We start from the raw sequence: 23382 nt of genomic DNA, 5'->3' as shown, positions 1-23382 counted from the left end.
GCCTGGGCTCGAGCTCATAATCCTGAGATCACAACCTGAGCCCAAACCAAGAGTCAGACGCACCACAGACAGCGCCACCCAGGCACCCCAGCTGGCAACATTTTAAATTCAAGACACTTTTTTCCTTTTTCCAAAAATCAGGAGACTTGGCCCCCTTGGGGCCTGACCCTGCTCTGCCAGAGCTGAGTGGCCATGGCCCCCCGTGAGACAGGGCAGGAGCTTCTGGAGGAGGGGATCCCTCTGCCCACAGCTGAGTTCTCTGCTCCATGCGTACCCTTCGTGGCCCCCGCAGGCTGCCCAGTTTGTGACCTTTGGTTAGGGTTACCCTCTGAGCTGAGATACTGTTTGAAGGTTATCAACAGGCTAGCTAACCAGCCTGCCTTTCATTTCCTCAGAGCCCCATGGGAGAAGGAAAAAGACTATGATTAGGGAAGAAATAATTAATTTAGATTAAAAGGAGATCTGTTTTAGCAGCTTGCTGACGGTGCACATACTGCGTTCTATGGGTAGGTCCTTGAGAGTTGAGGTCATGTTGCCTGAGTGAAGTAATTATGAGTGGAGCAGTGAGCTATTTTAGGTACACTCGCAAGTCACTGAAGCCTTTTGGTTGATCTGCTGACACATTTCCCATATTTCAGTCACTGGTAGTCTTGGGCCATGACAGCACCTCATCCCAAAGTTCCAAAGGAAAAAGGATTTTGCAGTGGAATGTTCTCAAGCACAACAGAAACATCCTCCAGCCAGTTTCTTGTTGCCATTGGTGGGGGCGGGGTGGGAGGGGACAGTGGAAGGAGTGTCGTCACCTGCTACCAACCACAGCTTATCAAAAGCGGGACAGGAAATTGGGATTTGGAGGATCCCAATAGGGATCCCAGGATTCCCAGCTTCACTCCTTTCGCTCTGGTGCTGTCCCCCTGTCTCCCAGTTAGTCAGCTAGGAGAAAGGGGCCCAGCGCTCACCTGAGGATACACACTTGCTCTTAATTCACTGCGTGTTGCATTATAAGCATTTTTCAGTGTTGCCACACAGTTTCCTATAGTTCATGGTTCTAAATGGCCATTTCAAGTCTGTCTTGCAGATGTGTCATAATTTACTAACCTGTTCCCAAGTGAGGGACACTGGAGGTGCATCCTTTCACTGTTACAGGCATCGCTGCAATGAGCTGCGCCTCTGGCTGGTGGGCGTCTTACCACACTATTAGGAAAACCTATGATACAGAGGGCATATAATTAGAGGGATTTATAGCCACCCAGCTCTATAATAGTTTGGTGTAGGTTCAAAACATTGCATACTTTCGTACAGTCTTTCCCTGCTGGGCTCTTCCAGTTACCCCTGAACCCGGACCCTATGTTGTTTCTCTCTCTCTTTTTTTAAGATTTTTATTTATTTATTTGACAGAGAGAGAAAGTGCCCAAGCAGGGGATGCAGCAGGCGGAGGGAGAAGCAGACTCCCCGCAAAGCAGGGATCCCAATGTGGAGCTCGAACCCAGGACCCCGAGATCACATCCCAAGCTGAAGGCAGTTGCTTAACTGACTGAGCGCCCCAGGCTCCCTGACTTTTTTTTTTTTTTTTTCTCTTTAAATTTCCCTATACAGATAGCCCTGGCTTCTGTTTTGCCAGAGCTATTCCTTCCATGTTTGTGTCTCTCTTTCCTATCCATCTTACTCACGTACAGGGAGACAGTATCCTTTTATTTGAGGCCTATCCCCTCAGCTCAGCTGGCCCCTAAGACGTTGTCCAGAAGAGCACTGACCATGCTTTTCCCTCATCATCTCCAGAAGGGCCTCCCTCCCTCACTTAGCCCTTCACAACCCACAGGACTTCCACCTCTCATAGTTGGGCCCCAGCACTGACCTCTGGTCACAATCCTGCCCCACCCTTGGTCCTGGGTACACAACAGTATTGGGTCCTCCCTGCTCTGGGACTTTTGCATTTGCTAAATTCTATCCTGGGGATCCACGTGATCAAGTCTGTGTCCTTTGTCAGTCCGCAGGGACACTGAGGAGAGGGTGGTGGGGTAGAGAGTCACAGGGCCCCAGGTCTGGGCCTGGCAGACCCCGCGTTGCCATGCACCTTCCCTGGCCCTTACTGCTCATCTTGGAAATGAGAGGGGACGGACAAGGTGTTTTGAAGGTCAGTGACCCCATGGCAGGCCAGGGTTCAACCTCAGAGGATTGGAAGTAGGAAAGTTCCCTCTGGGGCTCTATAGCCACATCTTTCCATTTACTTTATTTATTTATTTATTCGCTTATTTACTATTTTAATTTTAATTTTTTAAAAAAGATTTTATTTATTTATTTGTCAGAGAGAGAGAGAGAGCACAAGTGCACAAGCAGGCAGAGGCGGAGAGAGAAGCAGGTTCCCTGCCGAGCAAGGAGCCCGATGTGGGACTCGATCCCAGGACCCTGGGATCATGACCTGAGCCAAAGGCAGCTGCTTAACCGACTGAGCCACCCAGGCGCCCTAATTTTAATTTTATTTTCAAGTACTTTCTACACCCAACATGGGGCTCAAACTCACAAATCTGAGTTGAGTCATGTGCCCTGTGGACTCAGCCAGCCAGACGTCCCTGGGTCTTTTCCCTTTAATAAGGCTTGAGCAGTTAGGAGGGGGCTCTGTTGGTCCAGACAGAGTCAGTCTTTGGTATAACATTGCCCCAGCCATCGCTAAATCATACGTTGTTGTGAATGTGGTCGTCGTTGTAATGATGATTTGACCCATGTTTTCTCTGGGCTTATTTTTGTTTATTTTCTCTTCCACAGGGTGGCCCGGGTGGTTCCAGCACTGGATTTGGAAATTTCGAGGAGATTGGGCCCCTTGATAGTGATCTCAAACCACGAAGAAGCACCTGGGTACCGTGAGCATAGCCCCTAACTGCAAGTGCCCTTTGGCCTCCCCAGGGCTCAGCCCCACCCGGCCTGACCCATTCTGGGTGGGATCACAAGTCTAGCCATTCTGTCCAGTCCCTTTCCCCGTGTGTCCTGGGGCCTTGCCTACTTACCACAGGCTTCCTCTCTCGCCTTCCCACATCCCTGGCCTTTCTCTGCACTTGGCAGAAGAAGCCTATTCTAGCTGACAGCTTGGACCTCCTCACTTCCTACATCTTGGCCATCTCTGTAGTCCAACTGTAGGGTCCCTGCCTCCAGCCACAAACCCCAATCCTTTCCTCTCTCCCCTCACCTGCCTTGCTTCTTGACTCCATCAAGACCTCAGACCCCTTGTCCTCAGCCTTTCTGGTGTATCTCCAGTTCTGTCTCCCTCCCTCTTTCACTCTTAGTCTCACTTTTTGCCATAATCCCTCTCTGTTCAACCCCTGGCTCCTTCATCCTTCTCCCGGAATAGCCCTGCCACACCCAAGCGTGGGTCCGTCCCACTGTCTCCCTGCTTGGCTCCTACTCCCAAGTGCCCAGCCCTGGTGGGCAACATGGCAGTGTTGGCAGAGTGGGGCTGTCGCCTGGCTGTGGGCTTCGCCAGGCCTTAGGGGGCCGCCTCCGCTGTGTGCTGCAACTCCACTCCCCTCCCTGCCTGCCCAGGAGAACAGAGCCATCCCCTGCAACCAGCTGCCCCGATCCTTGCTAGTAAGGTTTGACCTCTCTACCCCTTTCTAGCCTCCTCCCCATCCCAGAACAACATGTGAGCCTCCTCTCTGCCGCGGTCACTTCCTCCAAGATTCCACTCATTTACAACCTTTCTCTGTCCTTGTGCTGTCTCTAGACTCTCTTCTCCCTGGGATATGGACATGCACGGGTTTTCCCCAGCCTACCACACCAATCCCTCCAGCTCCCTCCCTTTCTTAAAGAATTCTTTATATAGGCATACCTTGGAGATACTGCGGGTTCCGTTCCGGACCCCCACGGTAAAGCTGATCAGATGAATTTTTTTACTTCCCGGGGCATATACAAGTTATGCTTACACTATACTGTGGTCTGTTCCATGGGCACTGAAGTGATGTGTGAAAAAACAATGTACATACCTTAGTGAAGAAGGGCCCTGTTGCTAAAAAGTGCTAGCCATCATCTGAGCTTTCCGTGGGTGGTAATCACTGGTTACAGAGCACCGTAAGAAGTACAGTAATAATGAAACAGTTTGAAACGTTGCAAGAATTACCGAAATGTGGCCCAGGGACTTGAAGTGAGCAGGTGCTTTTGGGAAAATGTTGCTGGTGGACTTGCTCAAGGTGGGACTACACGCAAACCTTCAATTTATAGAAAGTGCAGTAAAATGAGGTGTGCCTCTGTTCACTATTCTAGTCTTCACCTCCTATTTATGCCTTCACCTGCTTTCTGGGCTGGGGACTGGGGCTGGGGGCAGGGGAGAGTGGGTGCTAGGGAACGTAATGTATAGTAGCCCTAGGAGGGTGTACGCAAATCTCCTCTGTCTCCGTGACGAGGTTGGGCAGCCCTGTCCTAACCCACTTCACTCTCTCCCCGTCTTCACTCTCTCCCCGTAACTCTGCTGGAGCACCTGTCCCCAGGGCCCTGCTGGCTTCCCAGTCGCAAGTCTGGCAGATCCTGCATAGGATTCTTTTCATGGACTTTTTTGCCTCGTACTCTGTGTCCCATACTCTGTCCTTGGTAACTTTCTCTTCTGTGTGTTCTCTAGGCAGCCCTGTCCTCTCAGACTGCTTTAATCACACATAGAAGATGATGACTCCTAAGTCCTTAACTCTAGCTCAGAAACTTTTGCCCCAGAACTTTTCTCCATTTGCTTCTGGGATGTCTCCACGTGAATGTCTCTCATAATTCCCTATTCAACATACCCCAAACTATAGTCATTAGTACACCGGATTGCCCACCCACTAAACCAGCCAACTCCATTGTTCCTTGCTGTGGCGAATGGTCCCACCATCCCGTCACATGCCTGAACCAAACCAGAGAGCTATCCTTGTCTTCCCCTGCCCCTCACCCTGCTTGTCCAATCAGTTTTACCTAAAAATGAATTATTTTTTTAAAAGATTATATTTATTTGAGAGAGAGAGAGAGCACGAGCAGGGGCAGAGGGAGAAGCAGGCTCCCCACTGAGCACAGAGTCTGACACAGGGCTCAATCCCAGGACCCTGGGATCATGACCTGAGCCGAAGGCAGATGCCTTACCGACTGAGCCACCGAGGCACCCCTAAAAACGAATTCTTAAAATATAGCCTTATTGAAATAAAATTCACACACCATACGACTCACCCATTGAAAGTGTATGATTCAGTGGCTTTCAGTATATTCAGTTTTACAACCGTTACCACGGTTAATTTCAGAACATTTTCACTACCCTCCCATCCCAGAAAACCACATACCCCTTAGCTTTTAAGCACTAGTCTCTCCTTAGGCCGCCACTCATCAACCTTCGTCTCTGTCGACTTGGCTGGGTAAGCTGTCTTGTAACTATGGAGTCATACAGTATGTGGCCTTCGGTGTGTGGCTTCTTTCACGTCTCGTGATATTTACAAGGTACATCCATGTCGTATGTGCCACTAGAGCCCCTTTTGTACGGCTGAATAATGTTCCGTTGTATGGGTGGACCACATTCTGTCTGTCTCTCCATCTGTTGATGGACAGCTGGGTTGTTTCCATCCTTTGGCTCTGATGATGAGTGCAGGGGACCCTGGGGCACAAACATTCATAGGAGTTCCTGTTTTGGGTTTTGGGGGGGGATCTACCTCGAAGTGGAGTGGCTGGGTCATCTGGTAACTCTATGTTAGACCCCCACGTGTGTTAACATTCTTCATCTCTCCCTTTCCCATCCTCTCTAGTGGCTGCTTTCAGAGCACCTCTCTGATGCAATTAGTTCCTTAGTTTAATATCTTCCAGTTCCCAGAAGATCAGAGCCAGATTCCTGGGCATAAGCTGGTCCCTGCCTATCTCCTGCCCCATGTCCCAACATCTGTCTTTGTACACCCTCCCTTCAGGCCTCTGCCTGGCCAGATCCTTGGCGGGGACCTCATTCCTTTGGTCCCTCACTCTCTCCTGCCTTCCTATACTCATGTCTGTCATTCAAGACTCAGTGTGGAACCGCCTCTTCCTCAAGGTTCCCTCGGAGTTCTTGGATTCTCTTGGTCTGTCTCCCTGCTAGTCCTCCTCAGGGTCTTTGCACATGCTGTTCCCTTGGCCTGGAACATTCCTGAACTTGCTTCTGACTGAAATACCACTCCCGTGTGTAGTAGCTGAGTGCCACACTGGCTTGTTCACAAGTTTCCCGGAACTCAGAGCGTAGTACGACTCGGCAGAGTCTGAATGAGAAGTGAGGAGGCCAGGCCTGCGTGCTGGTGCTGCTATTATTTGTCCAGCTTTGTGACCTTCCTTGGACAAGTCCTTGGTCTTTTCTCGACTTTAATTCCCTGATCGGTAAAGGACATGGCTGGACTGTGTCACCAGGGATGATCCTTCCAGACAGAAGAGTCTGTAGCCCTGAGCCTCTTTGGAAAAGGTATTAGGATAAATTCTGTGCTCGTGGTGTTCTGGAGGCCAGACTGGTGTGGAAATTGGATTCATCTTGAAAAAAACTGATGGGTGATGTTCAGACTTGGGATGTACTCTCTCTGCTTTGAGCCGTGGCTCCTGCTGACACTGTGTGGTCCTACCTGAGCTCACAGATTACATTTAGGACACTGTGTTGTGTGAAAGTGACAGCTAGGATGCTTTGGTCCCTATGTATATGGACATACCTCTTCTTTCCTTTGCCTTTCTTTGCCTTAGTAGTCTACGTTCCTGGCCCTTCTGATTTATTATCTTAAGGTAGGCTCCAGGCCCAGTGTGGGGCTTGAACTCACAACCCTGAGGTCAGGAGTTGCAAGCTCTACCGACTAAGCCAGCCAGGTGCCTGTCCTGTCCCTTATTATTTTTTGAAATCCCTTTTAGCAGTAGGATCGTAAACTCACTGATATTTTCATATGCCTGGGTTCAAGTGCATAGAAGATGGTGGAAATAAAAAATTAAGTTAAAAATAAATTTTAAAAAGAGGGTGGAAAGACAGTTGGTGACTAACTGATTATACCACTTGACTTTCCTGTGTGACATGTAGCTCCAGTCGGCCAGTCTCCTATTTGTGGATAACCCAGTGGGCACTGGGTTCAGTTACGTGAACAGGAGTGACGCGTATGCCAAAGACCTCACCACCGTGGCGTCAGACATGATGGTTCTCCTGAAGACTTTCTTCGATTGCCACAAGGAATTTCAGGTGAACAGTGACTCGGGGACTCTAAGCAAAGGGGGTAGCAGTCACACTGCTGTAGCCACCTGAATTAACTTCCATTTCCCCAGGAGTTCAATGTCCAGCTGTTATCAGAGAAAACCTTTCTACACCCAAGAGCAGGTTGTGGCCTTCTGTTTCTGTCATCTCTAAAAGTGGTTTTGAGCTTGATATGGGGGAAAAGACCAAGAAAAGAGATTTGTCTGGCCATTACATGCAGTAGAAATGTGAAATTAATTCATGTGGGGGGGAAAAAAAGGCATTCAGCATGTTTAATTCTTTGTAAATCCCTTTTCTTGCTAGACGATTCCATTCTACATTTTCTCAGAGTCCTATGGAGGAAAAATGGCAGCCGGCATTGGTCTAGAACTTTATAAGGTAACGGGGGAGAGGACTGTTGTTTTGGTTTCAGACAAAAACTGATTGTGTTCCTTTCTCTATCACCTGATATTGAATATACTTTGAGTAGGACCTTGTATAAAGTCTGTAATAACCACAAAAGGTTTCAAAGAGAACAGTGAAGGTTGCCCTAGCAGATGTGGAACAGGCCATAAAGAAAGCTACACCATGAGGCGCATGGGTGGCTAAGTTGTGAAGCATCTCCCTTCAGCTCAGGTCATGATCCCAGGGTCCTGGGATTGAGCCCTGCATTGGACTCCTTGCTCAGTGGGAAGCCTGCTTCTCCCTCTCCCACTTCCCTGCTTGTGTTCCCTCTCTTGCTGTGTCTCTCTCTATCAAATAAAGTAATTAATTAATTAATTAAAAAAAGAAAGCTGCAGTAAGTAAACCAATGTGGTACTAGCACAGCAGCAGACTAACAGATTAAATGTAGCAGGATATGATGTGTATATACGTGTATGTAAGTAACATATATGTGTCATGCATAGGATCATATGACATGATCATATGCGATGATAAGATGGCATTTTAAATCATTGGGCAGCAGATAGGATACTCAGTGAATGGTATGGAAACGAACGGCTCCCCCTTTGAAAAACCATCATGTGGAATTCTTTCTCTCATAAAATTTTGGTTCAAGATTAAAAATTTAAACATAAGGGGCACCTGGGTGGCTCAGTGGGTTAGGCCGCTGCCTTCGGCTCGGGTCATGATCTCAGGGTCCTGGGATCGAGTCCCGTGTCGGGCTCTCTGCTCAGCGGGGAGCCTGCTTCCCTTCCTCTTTCTCTGCCTACCTCTCTGCCTACTTGTGATCTCTCTCTGTCAAATAAATAAATAAAATCTTAAAAAAAAAAATTTAAACATTAAAAAAAAAAATCTAAGCATAAAACCCAAACTGTAAGAGAACCTGAGGCTTTCCTTCATTGTTTTAATTTTCTTTTCATTTTTAAATGATTATTATTATTTTTTATTATTTAGAGAGAGAGAACATGAGCCAGAGAAGGAGGGAGGACAGAGAGAGGGAGAGAGAGAATCTCAAGCAGACTCCATGCCCAGCGCAGAACTCAACATGGGGCTCCATCTTACAACCCCAAGATCCTGACCTGAGCCTAAATCAAGAGTTGGACACAACTGACTGAGCCCCTGACACTCTCTGTCATAGGATGGAACACCCAAAAGCCAAAAAGAATGAGGTTGACATATTTAGACCCCATGCACATTTAAACTTCAGAGTTCCATAGATAATTTCAAAAGATGTATATGTGTACAAATATATGATAGAAAAAGTATTCATATTGATAAACATAAACAAGGACAATATCCTAGTAGCAAATGGGCAAATATAAACAAGCCATTTATAGAAAAAATGCAAACAGCCATGAACATAGGACAAGTGCTCAACTTTTGTTAGTAGCCAAATCTATAAGGCTTATAAGTATTTAAATATTGGTGACACCCAGTTTTGGTAAGAAGTCAGGGAAATAAGTGCTCTTCTGCACTTTTGGTGGAAATGAAAATTGACATTTTAAAAGGACAATTTGGGGGGGGGGGGGCGTTCCTGGGTGGCTCAGTTGGTTAAGTGACTGCCTTTGGCTAAGGTCATGATGCCAGGATCCTGGAATCAAGTCCCGCGTCGGGCTCCCTGCTCAGCGGGGAGCCTGCTTCTCACTCTCTCTCTCTGCCTGCTACTCTGCCTGCCTGTGCTCTCTGTCTGTCTCTCTCTCTGTCAAATAAATAAATACAGTCTTTTAAAAAAATAAATAAAAGGGCAATTTGGTAGTCTCTGTCAGCTTTTAAAATCTGTATGCCCTTGGATCCAATAGTTTCAGTGCCAGGAACCTGTCCTTGGGAATTCTTACATGTGTGTGTCAGAGGATTTTTTTTTTTTTAACATACATTTATTTATTTATTTATTTGAGCGAGCGAGAGAGAGAGTCAGTGAGAGTGTGGGGTGGTGGGGGAGCAGAGGGAGAAGGAGAATGTTTTAAGCAGACTCTGCACTGTGTGTGGAGCCTAGTGTGGGGGTCGATCCTAAAACCTTGAGATCACAACCTGGGCCAAAACCAAGAGTCAGACATTAACTGACAGAGCCACCCAGGCGCCCCAAGTCAGAGGATGTTTAATTCACTATTGTTTACAGTTCCCGTCAACTGAAAATAAGGTCAGTGGTTGTCCTTAGAGGATTAGTTAAGTAAAAGAAGTGTATCTTTCCGTGGAACTCTTTGCAGCCATCATAAAGAATGGATGCCTCTTTATGTACATGTGTGTATAAGCTTGTGAGAGCAAAGGAAGGGTTTAAGGTATGTGCCATGTGAACTGTGGCTGACCGGTGAGCAGGGGGTCGCATGTGGGACAGAGGGGAAAGTTTCACCACATTTTCTCCTGTCCCCTGCAGTATTCCAATTTGTTTCCTGTGAGCTCGTATGACCTTTACTTTTTTAAGATTTATTAGTTTTGTTAAAAAAATGAACCTTCATAAGAAATAGTATATGTGCATAACAGAAAATTAGAAAATACAGCAAGCAGGGCACCTGGGTGGCTCAGTGGGTTAAAGCCTCTGCCTTCGGCTCGGGTCGTGATCCCGGGGTCCTGGGATTGAGCCCCGCATCGGGCTCTCTGCTCAGCGGGGAGCCTGCTTCCTCCTCTCTCTCTGCCTGTTTCTCTGCCTACTTGTGATCTCTGTCTGTCAAATTAAAAAAAAAAAAATACAGCAAGCACCAATTAAAGCTTAAAACGTCACCTTCCCACCCGGTGGAGAGCCCCCCCTAGCACCTTAGTGGATGGCCTTTACATCTGCTTCTGCACTGTAATAAAACGCTTTTTAAACCAATATGAGATCATCTTAGGCATAATGTCTACAGCCTTCTTTCTTCAGTCGCTAGTCCTCACCTTCCCATTTCAGTACTTTTTCATCTCAGATATTCATCTCAAATATTAATGATTGTAGCGTGTCCTTGATAGCCAGTTAGTCTAAGCCATTGTTCAAACCAGATGCAGGAATTACATCTGGCTGCGGTGTCCCTAAATTCTGTTTTCATCTAGTGCAGCCCTTTTATTATGACTCTGATTTGGTGAAGAAACCAGACCATGGCTTGTCTCCTTTTCTGGATTTGTCTGGTAACATCTTCATTGTGTTTTTTTATTTAGCTTATTTCTCTCTCTATTGTATTTCCTATGAAACTGTAAGTTAGATACAAAGGTCTAATATATTCAAGGTAAAAGTTCTGGGTAGCAGGGGCACCTGCGTGGCTCAGTCATTAAGCGCCAGCCTGGTCATGGTCTCAGGGTCCTGGGGTCGAGCCCCGCATCAGGCTCCTTGCTCAGCGGGAAGCCTGCTTCTCCCTCTCCCTCTCCCTGTCCCCCTGCTGTGTCTCTCTCTCTGTGAAATAAATAAAATTAAAAAAAAAAAAAAAGAGGGGCACCTGGGTGGCTCAGTGAGTTAAGCTTCTGCCTTCAACTCAGGTCATGATCTCAGGGTCCTGGGATCGAGCCCCACATCAGCTCTCTGCTCAGCGGGGAGACTGCTTCCCCCTCTCTCTGCCTGCCTCTCTGCCTACTTGTGATCTCTCTCTCTCTCTCTGTCAAATAAATAAATAAAATACTTAAAAAAAAGTTTTGGATAGCATATATTTTAATAGGTCAGGTGCCCCACATACATCTTTTTTAAACACATTTTTTTGTTTGTTTGAGTACAGTTGACACGCAATGTCACATTAGTTTCAGGTGTGTCACAGTGATTCATTTTCTCATATAAGTAGGACTGTGGAAAGTCCAAATATAACTTGACTCTCCCAGAACTTAACTACTAATAGCTTCCTGTTGACCAGAAGCCTTGCTGAGTACATAAAGTATGTTACGTATATTATATACTGTATTCTTACAGTGAAGTAAGCTAGAAAAGAAAATGCTATTAAGAAGAACATAAGAGAAATACATTTACATTACTGTATTGTCTTTGTTGGAAAAACTCTGTGTGTAAGTGGACTTGTGCTGTTCCTACCTGTGTTCACGGGTCCACTCGATCTTCTTTTCTCATTTTTATACAAATGATAGTATAATTCTGAGGCATCCCTCCCTCCCTCAAGGACCTCCTGGGGAGGACCGCCACCCCTTCAGCAACTGCCACGTGGACAGTGACCTGTACCCAGGTCCTCCCCACCCCAGCACCTTGTGAAGGATCCCAGACCTCAGGGGAAGGAGTGCCAGTGACCCTTGGAAAGAAGCTAGGGCCACACCAGACCCCACGCACATCCTGCCAACACTCTCGTGAAAACACTAGAGAGAAACTCGAGCGGTTCTTCCTCATTTTGCAAATGGCAGCAGGAAAGAGTTACTCTGGTTCTCCACTGGGTCTCTTAGGTCTTTGGATACCCAGGGAGTCTTAGAGAGGATGGGCAGAAGTTTTCTGTGCTCGGGAAAGGTGGTGCATAAAGGCTTGGCTCCCTCCTGCTGAAGAAGGGACAGAGGTCTCTGGGTTTCCTTGGCAAGAATGTTTCTGGGCTCTTCTTTCAGGCCATTCAGCAAGGGACCATCCAGTGCAACTTTGCCGGTGTCGCTTTGGGTGACTCGTGGATCTCCCCTGTTGGTAAGTCCAGAATCCTTCGATGCTTTACTCCTTTTCTCCATCCTTCCCTGGGACTTGGGGCTATGTGGTCCAGATCAAAAAACAGGGAAACAGAATTTTCTGGATCCTTAGAGATTTCAAAGCAGAAAGTGTTTGCCCCAGGAGTGTCCAAGAAATTTGGGGATGAGAACTCATTTATAGAGCTCCTACCATAGATTGCTGCTGGCCAGATTAATCCTCTTATTTGATTCTTACACTAAAAGAATCACATTTTACAGTTGAAGACTTTTTTTTTTCTTTTTTTTTTTTTTTTTTAAATAAGAGAAGGGGGTGCAGTGGGAGATCTAGAGAGAGTGAGTGAGAATCTTATGCAGGCTCCTTGCCCAGCACAAGCCCAAGGCAGGGCTCGATCTTATAAACCTTGAGATCATGACCTGAGCCAAAATCAAGATTTTGATGCCTAACTGACTGAGCCACCCTGGTGCCCCTACAGTTGAAAACATTTTAAAGACTAGAGAGGTGATGGAATTTGCCCTCTGACACAACAGCATGAGTGGCCCCATCAGGATTCAAACCCCAGTCTGTATGAGCATATGGGGTGGAATTCCCATCTGTTGCTCACAGTGATGGTGAGATGTTACCATCAGGTCCTGCCGCTCAGGTTCATTGTTTCAGGACCAGAGTGTCCTCTTTGGGACTACAGATAAAAGTGGTTTGTGATGCAGACATCTGGGGTGTGGCTTCCCATGTCGGAAGTTGTCACGGTGGTGGGGTTAACTCTAATCTCAGGGCTGTTGACATTTGAAGCCACATAATTCTTTGTCGTGGGACTTGTCCTATCCATTGTGGGGTATTAGCAGCATCTGTACCCCTCAGATGTCAGTATGCCCGCCCCAGTGTGACACCCACACGCTCCTCCTGATGTTCCTGGTTGAGAACCACTCGAACCCAACGGAAGGTGACTTTTCACAGGCGAGACCAAACTACAAAGTAGGAAATTAGAAGAGAAGTTACCTCTGGAGGAGGGAGGGGAATGAGCTGGAAGGGGATACCAAGGAACTTTCTACTGTGTGTGCTCTCTGTCTTCATTGGGGTGGTCATTACGTGGGTGTGTGTATTCATCAGAATGTCTGAATTGGCATGTATGATTTCTGATGTGTGATGATGCCTCGGTTTTTAAAAATAGTAATTTGTAGGGGCACCTGGGTGGCTCAGTGGGTTAAAGCCTCTGCCTTCGGCTCGGGTCATGATCTCAGGGTCCTGGGATCGAGCCCTGCATCGGGCTCTCTGCTCAGCAGGGATCCTGCTTCCCTTCCTCTCTCTCTGCCTGCCTCTCTGCCTACTGTGATCTTTGTCTGTCAAATAAATAAATAAAATCTTAAAAAAAAATAGTAATTTGTAAAAAGCAATATTTTTCTCCTTAAAGGTGGGGATTCAGTTTGTTATAGAGCCATGCCTCTAATGGATTCAGGATATCCCGATGGTGCTGAGAATGGTGTCTCTTGCCCTTATTCTTGGCGTCATCCGGGGCTGAAATGGCATAAGTGAGAGCTCTGGAGTTAGCATTAGGAGAAGAGCTCCTCTTTGTTTTTCCTTCCTGGGTAGACCTCCTAGGACATAAAGCTTCAGAAGCCTTGATCAGAGGCGTGAGGCCCCCTGTCTCACTCAAAATCATAGCCATGAGCCTTATGCTGCCTTCTGGGGTCTCATCACATTTTCCTAACAGCACTCAACACTTGGCATGCATTAACTTCATTTAACGCTTACGACAGCTCCATGGGATGGATGCTATTATTATCACAGTTTTGGAGATGATGAAACTGAGGCTCAGAGAGGTTGAACAATTTTCCTAAAGTCACACAGCTAAAGTCAGCATTCATGTCCAGGCAGCAGGCTCCAGACTCTATGCACTCACCCAGTACGCTGCACCTACCACACAAGACACAAGGCTTTACAAGAGCTGTTCATCGGGCCCCTGGGTGGCTCAGTGGGTTAGGCCTCTGCCTTTAGCTCAGGTCATGATCCCAGAGTCCTGGGATCGAGCCCTCCATCGGGCTCTCTGCTCAGGGGGAGCCTGCTTCTCTCTCTCTGCCTGCCTCTCTTCCTACTGGTGATCTCTCTCTCTCTCTCTCTCTCTCAAATAAATGAAAAGCAAAAAAAGAAGTTTAAAAAACCAAAACAACAACAACAAAAAACAATTGCCATTCATCCTGTCCAAAATCTACCTTTTTTCACCTTACTGTGACGAACTTCCCCTTAGAAATCTTCCTCCCCAGGAGCACCTGGGTGGCTCATTGGATTAAGCATCTGACTCTTGATTTCGGCTCCAGATCATGATCTCGGGGTCATGAGATCAAGCCCCGTGTTTTCTCTTTCTCTCTCTCCCTCTGCCCCTCCCTCCCCCCACCCCCCACTTCCTGTTTGCACTTGTGCACTCTCTCTCAATTAAAAAAAAAAGAAAGAAAGAAAGAAAAAAGAAGTCTTCTGCCCAGATCTGAATCCCTCCTTTCAGATCCACTCACCCTACCATCCCAGAAGTACTTCTTTTTTGAGAGAGAAATACTGTTAATTTATATGAACAATTATTATTTGTTAGGTAGTAGCCATTTTGCTAGGTGCTAGGAAGGATGCAAAGACATGCTCCATGTCTTCAAGAGGATCTACACAGTTCAAGATGGTAGCCGTATCCATATGTAGCTAAATTTAAATTAATTAACATACAATAAAAATTTTAATCTTTCAATTACACTGTCCACATTTCAAGCACCCAGTAGCCACACATGACTGTAGAGTTCTCCTGGACCACATAGATAGAGAATATTTCCATCATCTCAGAAACTTCTGTTGCACATCAGAGGTTGGCGGACTACAGCGTACAAGTTGAGTCTGTCCTGCCACCCTCCTTTGGTAGAGGAGCTTTTTACTGGGACACAGTTACGCCCATTCATTTACATGTTGTGTGTGGCTGTTTGGAGGTTGCCGCAACAGAGTCAAGTAGTTGCAACAGAGGCCGCCTGGCCTTGAAAGCAAAAAATGTTTACTGTTTGTTCCTTTATAGAAAAGTTTTGTCCCTCCCTGGTCTAGATCCAGCAGGGAATGGGCACAATGGAAAGTTGCAGACAATTCTGTATTTCAAGAAACTAAGGCACAAACTTGACAGTTAAGTTGGAGAGATGAAGGATAGTGAGGTCCCCTGGTACGTCTGCATGTCTCAGGGTGTACCCTGAAGAATACCAGACCAGTGAGCAAAGGGCTTCGTGGTCAGGTAAGTTGCCAGGGCTCAGTACTGGCTCCACCTCCTCAAGGTTTCACAGGCCTGTGAAAGGCTCTGAGAAGTCCTGCAGGGGGGAAAAATGCTCTGTTTTGCATAGCCTCAGAGATATTTAACTGAAGAATTGTTTTTTCTTCTCTGATACGTAGGCTAAACTCCTGCAGTATTGAAGGTCCTTGAAACATACTTTGACATGCTTGGCCTTAGGGAACTATTGAAGTCTTTTAAGCAAAGGAGTGACATATCCAGTGTGCAAGTTGTCGTCCTTGATACTTTGTTGGCACATCTCAGTGGTACTAGCCTTACGTAGAGTTATGGGAGTTGCAAATCTGTCAGACCAAGCCCAACTATTCTATCTGAGGGCAGGCATTATTTTACCCGTTTATATCTCTAAAATTCCTTGCTGGCTTCAGACCCTTTGTAAATTCTCAAATATGTTTGTGGAATAGAAAAGAATTGGCTGGTAGTGTAGTCCTAGGCTCTTGAATTACAAAGTCCATAGTCTTCCTCCTTAATTAGCTCCTCGGCAGAAGCTAGTGTCCCCAGACTGGAGGAGCAAATACAGAGCAGAAATGTGAGGGTGGGGGAATATTCTAAGCTGTCGGAAAGCCCAGAGGTCTAGCAGAGAGGAATCTGTGCGTGCGCATGCACACACACACACACACACACACACACACACACCCCGCATGCCTGGGGGGATGCCATCACTGGCCAGGACTCACTCGCTGCTCCAAGATCAAGCCAACTTAACGTGTCATTAGCCCTGAATCAACAGAAAGGTCCCCACATCATGCCACCTCCCGAGTGGGGGTGCCCTGCCAGGGGCACCAGTGAGTTAAGGAGCCTATAGCCCCAAAGCCACCAGCTTTCTTGCTTCTGTCTCCACTTTGGGAGGGAACCCAGTTGGGTTCTTCTTTGGAAGGGAGAGCCACGGTGGACTTAACTTTGTACCTGTGTGGTTTCCTTCAGATTCGGTGCTCTCCTGGGGACCATTCCTATACAGCGTGGTAAGTAGATGAGTCCCCACCTCGGCACCCTCCATGGTAAGCGGCCCGGCAGACCCCTCCTGGCTCTGTCCCCAGGACAGACAGGCTAGCTGGGTTTGCCTACGAAGTTGACACTGCACCCTTGGGGGAAACTGAATGAACCATCAGCCCAGTTCCCTGTTTCTCCAGGTATAAGAAACATAGTGTTTAAAATCTCTCCAACTTTTTATGAGAAAAATTTTCACATGTGCAGAAAAGTTGAAAGATCCCATGAACACCCCTATACCCACCATTTGGACTCTGCCAGCGTTTCGCTCTCTTTCTTTCTGTCACCTGTCCCCAGCGGTGGTGATGCCGGGTCTGTGTCTCTGAGTAGAGCGGGCCTTCTCATTCTCGGTTTGCATTCCAGTCTCTTCTCGATGACCAAGGCCTGGCGGAGGTGTCTCAGGTTGCAGAGGATGTCCTGGATGCCGTGAATAAGGGGCTCTACAAAGAGGCCACCCAGCTGTGGGGGAAAGCAGAATTGGTCATTGAACAGGTAATGGGATACACTCGGGGGCAGCCCACTTGCCTTGTTCCCACATGGACCTAGGGCCCCCTGGTTGGTGCTACCAGGGTTTGGGTCTATTCTGAGACTCCCCGCAGATCTGAAAAGGGTCACGTGCTAAACAATAAAGCTGATGAATCAGTGATGAGGTCAGAAAACCACCACAGGCCTGCCAGACCCGCTTGTTCCTTGACCAAATGTATGGACATCCTGAGAAATGATATGTCTTGCAGAAGTGAATGTTTGAATTCTTGCCAGGCAACATTCTGCCCCCAGCGAGCCAGGACGGAAGAATGCACAGCTGAGGACGAGTGTGCAGGACCCTCCTTAGCCCTGTTCTCCCTGTAGAATAACACGTGGTCCCTTGGTTTTCTCCAGCATCTGAGCTCCATGTGGATAAACTGCTCACTCCCCCTGCCCCAGGATCAGGCTGACGTCTGGTCTCAGCCCTCGGAGCTGCATTTCTTTCTGGTCCTGGCAAATTTACAAAGTTAAAGCTGTTTTCGGATAAGATGGAAAGCCAGTTGCCTCTCTATTATGCAGCTTCGTTAATAGATAAATAAACAAACAGCCAATTACCATTCTGTATTTCAGAACACAGATGGCGTGAACTTCTATAACATCTTAACTAAAAGCACTCCCACGTCTGTGGTGAAGTCCAGCCTAGAATTCACCCAGAGTCCCCTAGGTAAGTGAACCTTGACGTTGCGAGACCCCTGTGTCCATCTCCATGCAAGAGAGAATTCTTTTAACCTTAGTGACATAATTTACACGCCAAAAAATTCACCCATTTTAAGTGTAGGATTCAGTGGTTTTAGTGTATTCACAAAGGTGCTCACTGCCATCACCGCAGTCCAGTTCTAGAAATTTCCATCATGCCAGAAAGATCCCGGGTCTCCTGGCAGTTGGTTTCCAGTCCCACACCCAGCCCCAGGCAGTCACTAATCTGTCTGTGTTTCTAGATACGGACGTTTGGTCTAACTGGAACCATGCAGTGGGTGGTCTTTTGCATCTGGCTTCTTTCCCTTGTTTTTTTTTTTTGTTGTTGTTGTTATTTGTTTAATTTTTTAAATTTTTAAATTTTTAATTTTTTAATTTAAAAAAACTTTTTAGTTTTTTATTTTTTTAATTTAAAATATTTATTTATTTATTTAATTTTTTTTTTACTTTCACTTGTTTTTGATGTTTGGAAACCATCTTCTGCCCGTTGCACATTACAGTCCTTCTGAAGGCTGGACTGAGCTGTCCTTCAGCTGAGCCAGCTTTGCTGAGGATGCTGGACGCCCCAGCGTCCTCCCTCCATAGGTCTATAAAGGCTGCGGGAGCCTCTACATTCCGTATCTCAGCTGACTGCCTTGGACCGTGCTGGATAGTCTCAATGGTCCCAAAGTACATAAAGTGCAGCGATCAAAATTTATAAAGCATCTCGACACTTTCAGGGGCTTTCTGGCTTTCTTCTTCCATCTGGTGTGAATGAGGTGACGCTTTCCGTCTTCCAACTGAAAGCCTCCCTCTTAGACACTGTCCCAGCCTCAGGGGAAGACATTCTCTGAGTGGTATTTCCAGTCCCTTGGCTCACCGGGCGCCAGTTTGTTTCAGTTCATCTTTACCAGCGCCACATGAGACACCTCCAGCAGGACTCCCTGAGTCAGCTCATGAATGGTCCCATCAGGAAGAAGCTCAAAATTATTCCTGAGGATTGCTCCTGGGGAGGTAGGTACTTCGGCGACCTGGTAAAGCGCCCTCTGTGGGGGGGTGGAGCAGTAGAGGTGCGGGTTCAGAGGCCTGCATTTGAAGAATGGGCTTTGTTGATGGTGAGGACAGGTTGCAGATAGGACTGCATTACTGGCCACGTTTTATAGGTGAGCAAGCACATGCAGAGACAGTAAATAACCTGCCAACATCGGTTCAGAGTAAGACCTTGGTAGGGAAGTGGGTGGGGAGGGGAATGAGAGGATGGGGTGGGCGTTGATAATTGTTGAAGCCAGATTGTGGGTACCTGGGAATCCTCTCACTCTTCTGTTATCAGTTTGAGGTTTTCCATAATTAAAAAAAAAACAAACAAACTTGAGATTAAAAAGCCAAGCCTAAAGCCACCGGGGGTTGTGGGTGTGACTTCCAGACCAAGGTCCTTTGGGGTGGGTTTTGACCAGCTCCCTGGCCAGCCCCCCTCCGCACCACCCCCTCTCAGTCCCCCCAACCCTCCCCCCCACCTCCTCATGCTGGATGTGGTTCCAGGGTCTACTGCCTTCTGTTCTGGGGGCCATATTAGGAACTATTGGTCTTCAGAAAACAGGACCAGAGATCAGAACTCAGTCCTATAGGGAGGCTGTGAGCCAGTGGGACTCCCAGATCCCTGGAGGGGAGACAGGCCAAGCTGAAGAGGGCTTCCTTTATGTGTGAGCTCCCCCAAAGCGATGCCTTTCTAGGGCAGCCCCTTGACAGCTGTGGAGACGCTAAGACGCGGCTCCAGCCCTGGCTTCCTCAGGGTACACGGGCCCTCCCAAATTACAGTTCGCAGAGGACTCCTCCCAGCTCCGGTGTCTTCATTTCTGCCTCACCCCTTAGAGTTTTCTAGAAATGGGGGTGGGGGTGGAGGGAGTTAATTAGATCAAATAAAAATAATCCAATGTCAGAGCTTTCGGGGGATACCCCCCCGGGGAGCCAGGTGGCACTGAGAATAGAGGTGTGGCCGTTACAGGTCACAGGAAGGCAGCTAAGGTCAAGCCTGCTCTGCCCCTTTCGTTGATCCCTGTGACTGCGTTCTCCAGCGTCAGCTTCTCTGGTTCCGGGGACCCTCCCTGCCCTGTGCAGCTGGACGGGCAAGGAGACTACATTTTGGCAGATGATGAGTGATAGAGAAAACTCTTTGTGCCTCCAGCTGTGTCTAGGAAAGGACAAACTGGCTGGCCGATACCCACACCCAGGGCGTTGAGCTCGGGTTTGCAGTTCAGGCTCCGCACACACTGTGGGGCCTGCCAAGCCTGTGCCCACAGCCCCGCCTGCCACTGACCAGCTCTGTCACTGTGGGCATGTTTCTTAGCCTCTTGGAGCCTCGTCTGCTTTAACCACTGCACAGGTTAGGTCCCCTTACATTCCGGGATTGGTGAAGAGGAAATACGATGTTTGTAAAGTGCTTGCTTAACCCAATGACGAGCGGACAGAAATGCGCAGTAGTTGCCGTCGTTGTGGGGTGTCACTGTGGGGTTCAGTGTCACAGATGACGGTCAGGAATCTGCCGGGGGTGCGGTGCCAACCATCTCCTCTCTTGCCTGGGGCTCGTCCTCCCCGTGGCTCCCTGGCGGGGAGGCTCTGCATTGCTTTGGATCTGATTTGGTTTATTAGTAGGGTGGCCCCACTTGTGCAGGACTTACAGTGTGGCCCTGGTGTTACTTAGCTATGGAGGGAAACTAAGACGTGCCCCAAAGCAGAGATTGTTCCCTGAGAAGACTGGCCTAACAAGCTCTATCTGCGTGGGTACTAGGCTTCAGGTGACTGGCTCAGGGCATGGATTTCTGGACTGGCTGGTCCCTGTTGGTGAAGCACTTGGGCTCAGCCTTTGTTAGGTGAAGCACAGTGGTTACTTTCGGGTGCCGGAGCCCAGGATGTTCTGGTCTGAAAGGTGCCCTTTATGCTGGCAGATTGCAGGCTCTCACCTCTTTCTCTTTCCCCATGTGTAGGCCAGTCTGCCAATGTCTTCCAGAACATGGAGGGCGACTTCATGAAGCCGGTCATCAGCATCGTGGACGAGCTGCTGGAAGCCGGGGTCAACGTGACCATCTATAATGGACAGCTCGATCTCATCGTGGACACCATAGGTAGGAAAGCACTCTTAGGGGCCCAAGGAGAGCAGTTCGGTAGGTTGAGCTGGAAGGGAACTGGCCCCAGACATGTCATTCTTGGGGCTGGTGACATTGAAATGCCAGCAAGAAGGCCAGTTCATGTTCCGCTCATCTGCATGACTTCTTTGAAGAGAACAGAGGTGTTGACACAGTTTTTGAATGTAGGTGAGGTTTGGTGGGGTGAGGTCTGGAGCTGACCACCAAGAAAGAATTCTTGAGACATCTTTGGTGTGGAACGGTGATTTTCTGAAAGTACAGGGACAGAACCCATGGGCAGAATGAGCTGCTGCCCTGGGCTTCTGAGGGGTGGCTGATTATATACTCTGGAGTTGGGGGTAAGGAAAAGGGGGGGGGATTTTCAAAACTTTTGTATGCTAAAGAGGACCTACAAGATATTGGAGGCCTTGCTATTGTCAAGTTCAAGTAGTTTCTCCCTCTAGTAAAGCATTAACATTAAGACAGTTGGGAGTTTCCTTCTGGAAGTTAGGTGATTGCTAAGAATGCTTTTTTCTTGTAAATCATGAAAACATTTGTAAACTGAGGGAAGCACAGGTCTTGCTGGACTGTGATCTCTGTTAGGGAATCATTTGCTTTTCCTTCCCTTAGCTTTAAGGCAGCCAGGAGTGCCTGAAGAATGTGTCCCAGATCCTGCCTGGGGGTGGGGGTGGGGCCGGCATTTGCAGGGTGTCAGCCTCTGCTTGCCCTCGGCTAGCCTTCTGCTCCCTCATCATGGTGACCCCTTAGAGAAGCCTGGGCCTGCCAGATTTTGAGGCCCTTATGTATGATTAAGAAACACACTACACCTTACTCCTGCCAAAAATAGAAAGGGAGACCTTTTCCTGGCCATGGGATCAAGGCACTGTTGAGTTGAGTCTTTGTCAGGGGCCCAGTAGGTGGTAAGCTCTGCAGGCTGAACTGAAACTAAACCCTGCTGGCTCTAAACCTGAAGACCTGAGGGAAATGGCCTTTGTGGTTCTGTTTCAGTAGGGCCAGGTAAGGACTGAGAGGCAGGTTCTCGAAACCAGCAGGTAAATCGAGGCACCTGGTCTGACAGGTCTATGACGCACCTCTTAAGGTCAGTGGGATTGAATATTTCTGCCAGTTGTGAGCCAAGGGCACTAAGGCCACTTTGAAAGGGTTCTGTGTTTCTTCCATGACCTGCCCAGGGGATCCCCGTTAGCATCTCCCCACCCTGAGACTTCACAGTCCTCCAGAGAGTCTTACACCTGCAGAGGTCCCCAGTTTCCTTCCTTCAGAGCATACAGTGGTGGGAAAGGCAGAGGCAAACGTAGTCAGGCTTCTCAGTATTTAGGTTTCTTCTGGATATCTTGGACATCACTGGGAGTTCACTGGAAAGGCAGAGTCTCTGGCCCTCCCCAGACCTACTGACTCCCAGTTTGCATTTTAACCAGATCTCAGGATGGGTTCTATGCATGTTACAGTTTGGTAAAGGCAAAGCAATGGGATCTAGATTTTTGTTTCTACCCCAACCAGTTGTTGATGCCAGGCCCTGCTCTGTGCCTCTCACCAGGTCAGGAGGCCTGGGTGCGGAAACTGAAGTGGGCAGAGCTGCCCAAATTCAAGCAGCTGAAGTGGAAGGCTGTGTACAGTGACCCTAAGTCTTCGGAAACGTCTGCTTTCGTCAAGTCCTACAAGAACCTGGCTTTCTACTGGATCCTCAGAGCTGGGCACATGGTGAGGCTGTGTCCCTCAGCCTTGGTTGTGGACTCTTAGCTGCCCTGAGAGGGAGGCCACGGGTGACTGATGATGCATGAGTGCAGTGCCTGGATTGGTCTTAAAAGAAGTGCTTTGGTTTGGGGAGTGTTTCCAGGTCTCTACTGAAGTCCTACTATTAGTGCTTCATTCCTTTGGCTCTAGAGAGTCTCATTTAAAAAAAGCTAAATCCTTCTGAGAGCATTAAGCCAGGCTCTCTATCTTTGATTTTTTAGTTCAGATGAGTTTAATGTTACTTTCTTCTTAATTGTTTGTCTTGGGGGAAGAAGGGAGAAATTGTCTTTCCCTAACATTTTCGGGGAGAGAAAACCAAAGTTCCGCGACCTGGAAAGCTGAGTTGCAAAGCACGGGACAGGGTGTGGGGGAGTGTTTGAGCCGCAGTAGCTTCCAGATTTGCAGTTTGGAAGTGGCTTTGTGTGCAAAGATGAAGTGGTCTTCACGTGCCAAGTGAACACACTATCTCCCCTTAGGTCGTAGGTTGATTGAGTGGCTGTCCACAGGCTGAGGGAGATTCTGGAGGGATAAATCCACTGTAAACACACTTGTGTGTGCACGTACGGATGCAGACACCTGTGCAGGCGCCCAAGGGGTCAGGTGCTTCCCTCACGGTGAGGCTTTGGTCTGGCCGCTTAAATGCAGGGTCTCTCTTCTTCCCAGGACAGTGGTTTCCTGGAGGAGATTCATTGGAAGGGGCGGTAAGGTGCCTTCTGGGAAGCTCTCTCTGCCTGGCCCCCTGGTGCTTAGGACAGAATCTCCACAGAGAAGGGGCTGAGGGGCTGTGGTCTGGCTAGAAAACTCGTCTGTAAGCTCCATTTGTACATCAAGCCCACATAGTGTATTTACTTGGATGGCCGAGGAG

The 23382-nt window shown here is 48.0% G+C and overlaps 1 protein-coding gene across 1 annotated transcript in view; it reads left to right on the top strand.

Annotated features, from left to right (window-relative positions):
- The window catches only part of SCPEP1 (serine carboxypeptidase 1), a 31796-nt gene that overhangs the window by 5132 nt on the left and 3282 nt on the right, over positions 1-23382 (top strand). Inside the window, exons 3-12 of the mRNA XM_032872000.1 lie at positions 2764-2853; positions 7013-7168; positions 7484-7558; positions 12092-12164; positions 16384-16421; positions 16810-16938; positions 17542-17635; positions 18547-18660; positions 20628-20765; positions 22321-22484. Coding sequence (XP_032727891.1) covers positions 2764-2853; positions 7013-7168; positions 7484-7558; positions 12092-12164; positions 16384-16421; positions 16810-16938; positions 17542-17635; positions 18547-18660; positions 20628-20765; positions 22321-22484 — 1071 coding nt within the window. The remainder of the gene's footprint in view (positions 1-2763; positions 2854-7012; positions 7169-7483; positions 7559-12091; positions 12165-16383; positions 16422-16809; positions 16939-17541; positions 17636-18546; positions 18661-20627; positions 20766-22320; positions 22485-23382) is intronic.

This window comes from Lontra canadensis, unplaced genomic scaffold (assembly GCF_010015895.1).
Source record: "Lontra canadensis isolate GAN:19392208 unplaced genomic scaffold, GSC_riverotter_1.0 scaffold43, whole genome shotgun sequence".
Lineage (NCBI taxonomy): Eukaryota > Metazoa > Chordata > Mammalia > Carnivora > Mustelidae > Lontra > Lontra canadensis.
This window is presented reverse-complemented; position numbering and strand designations above follow the sequence as displayed.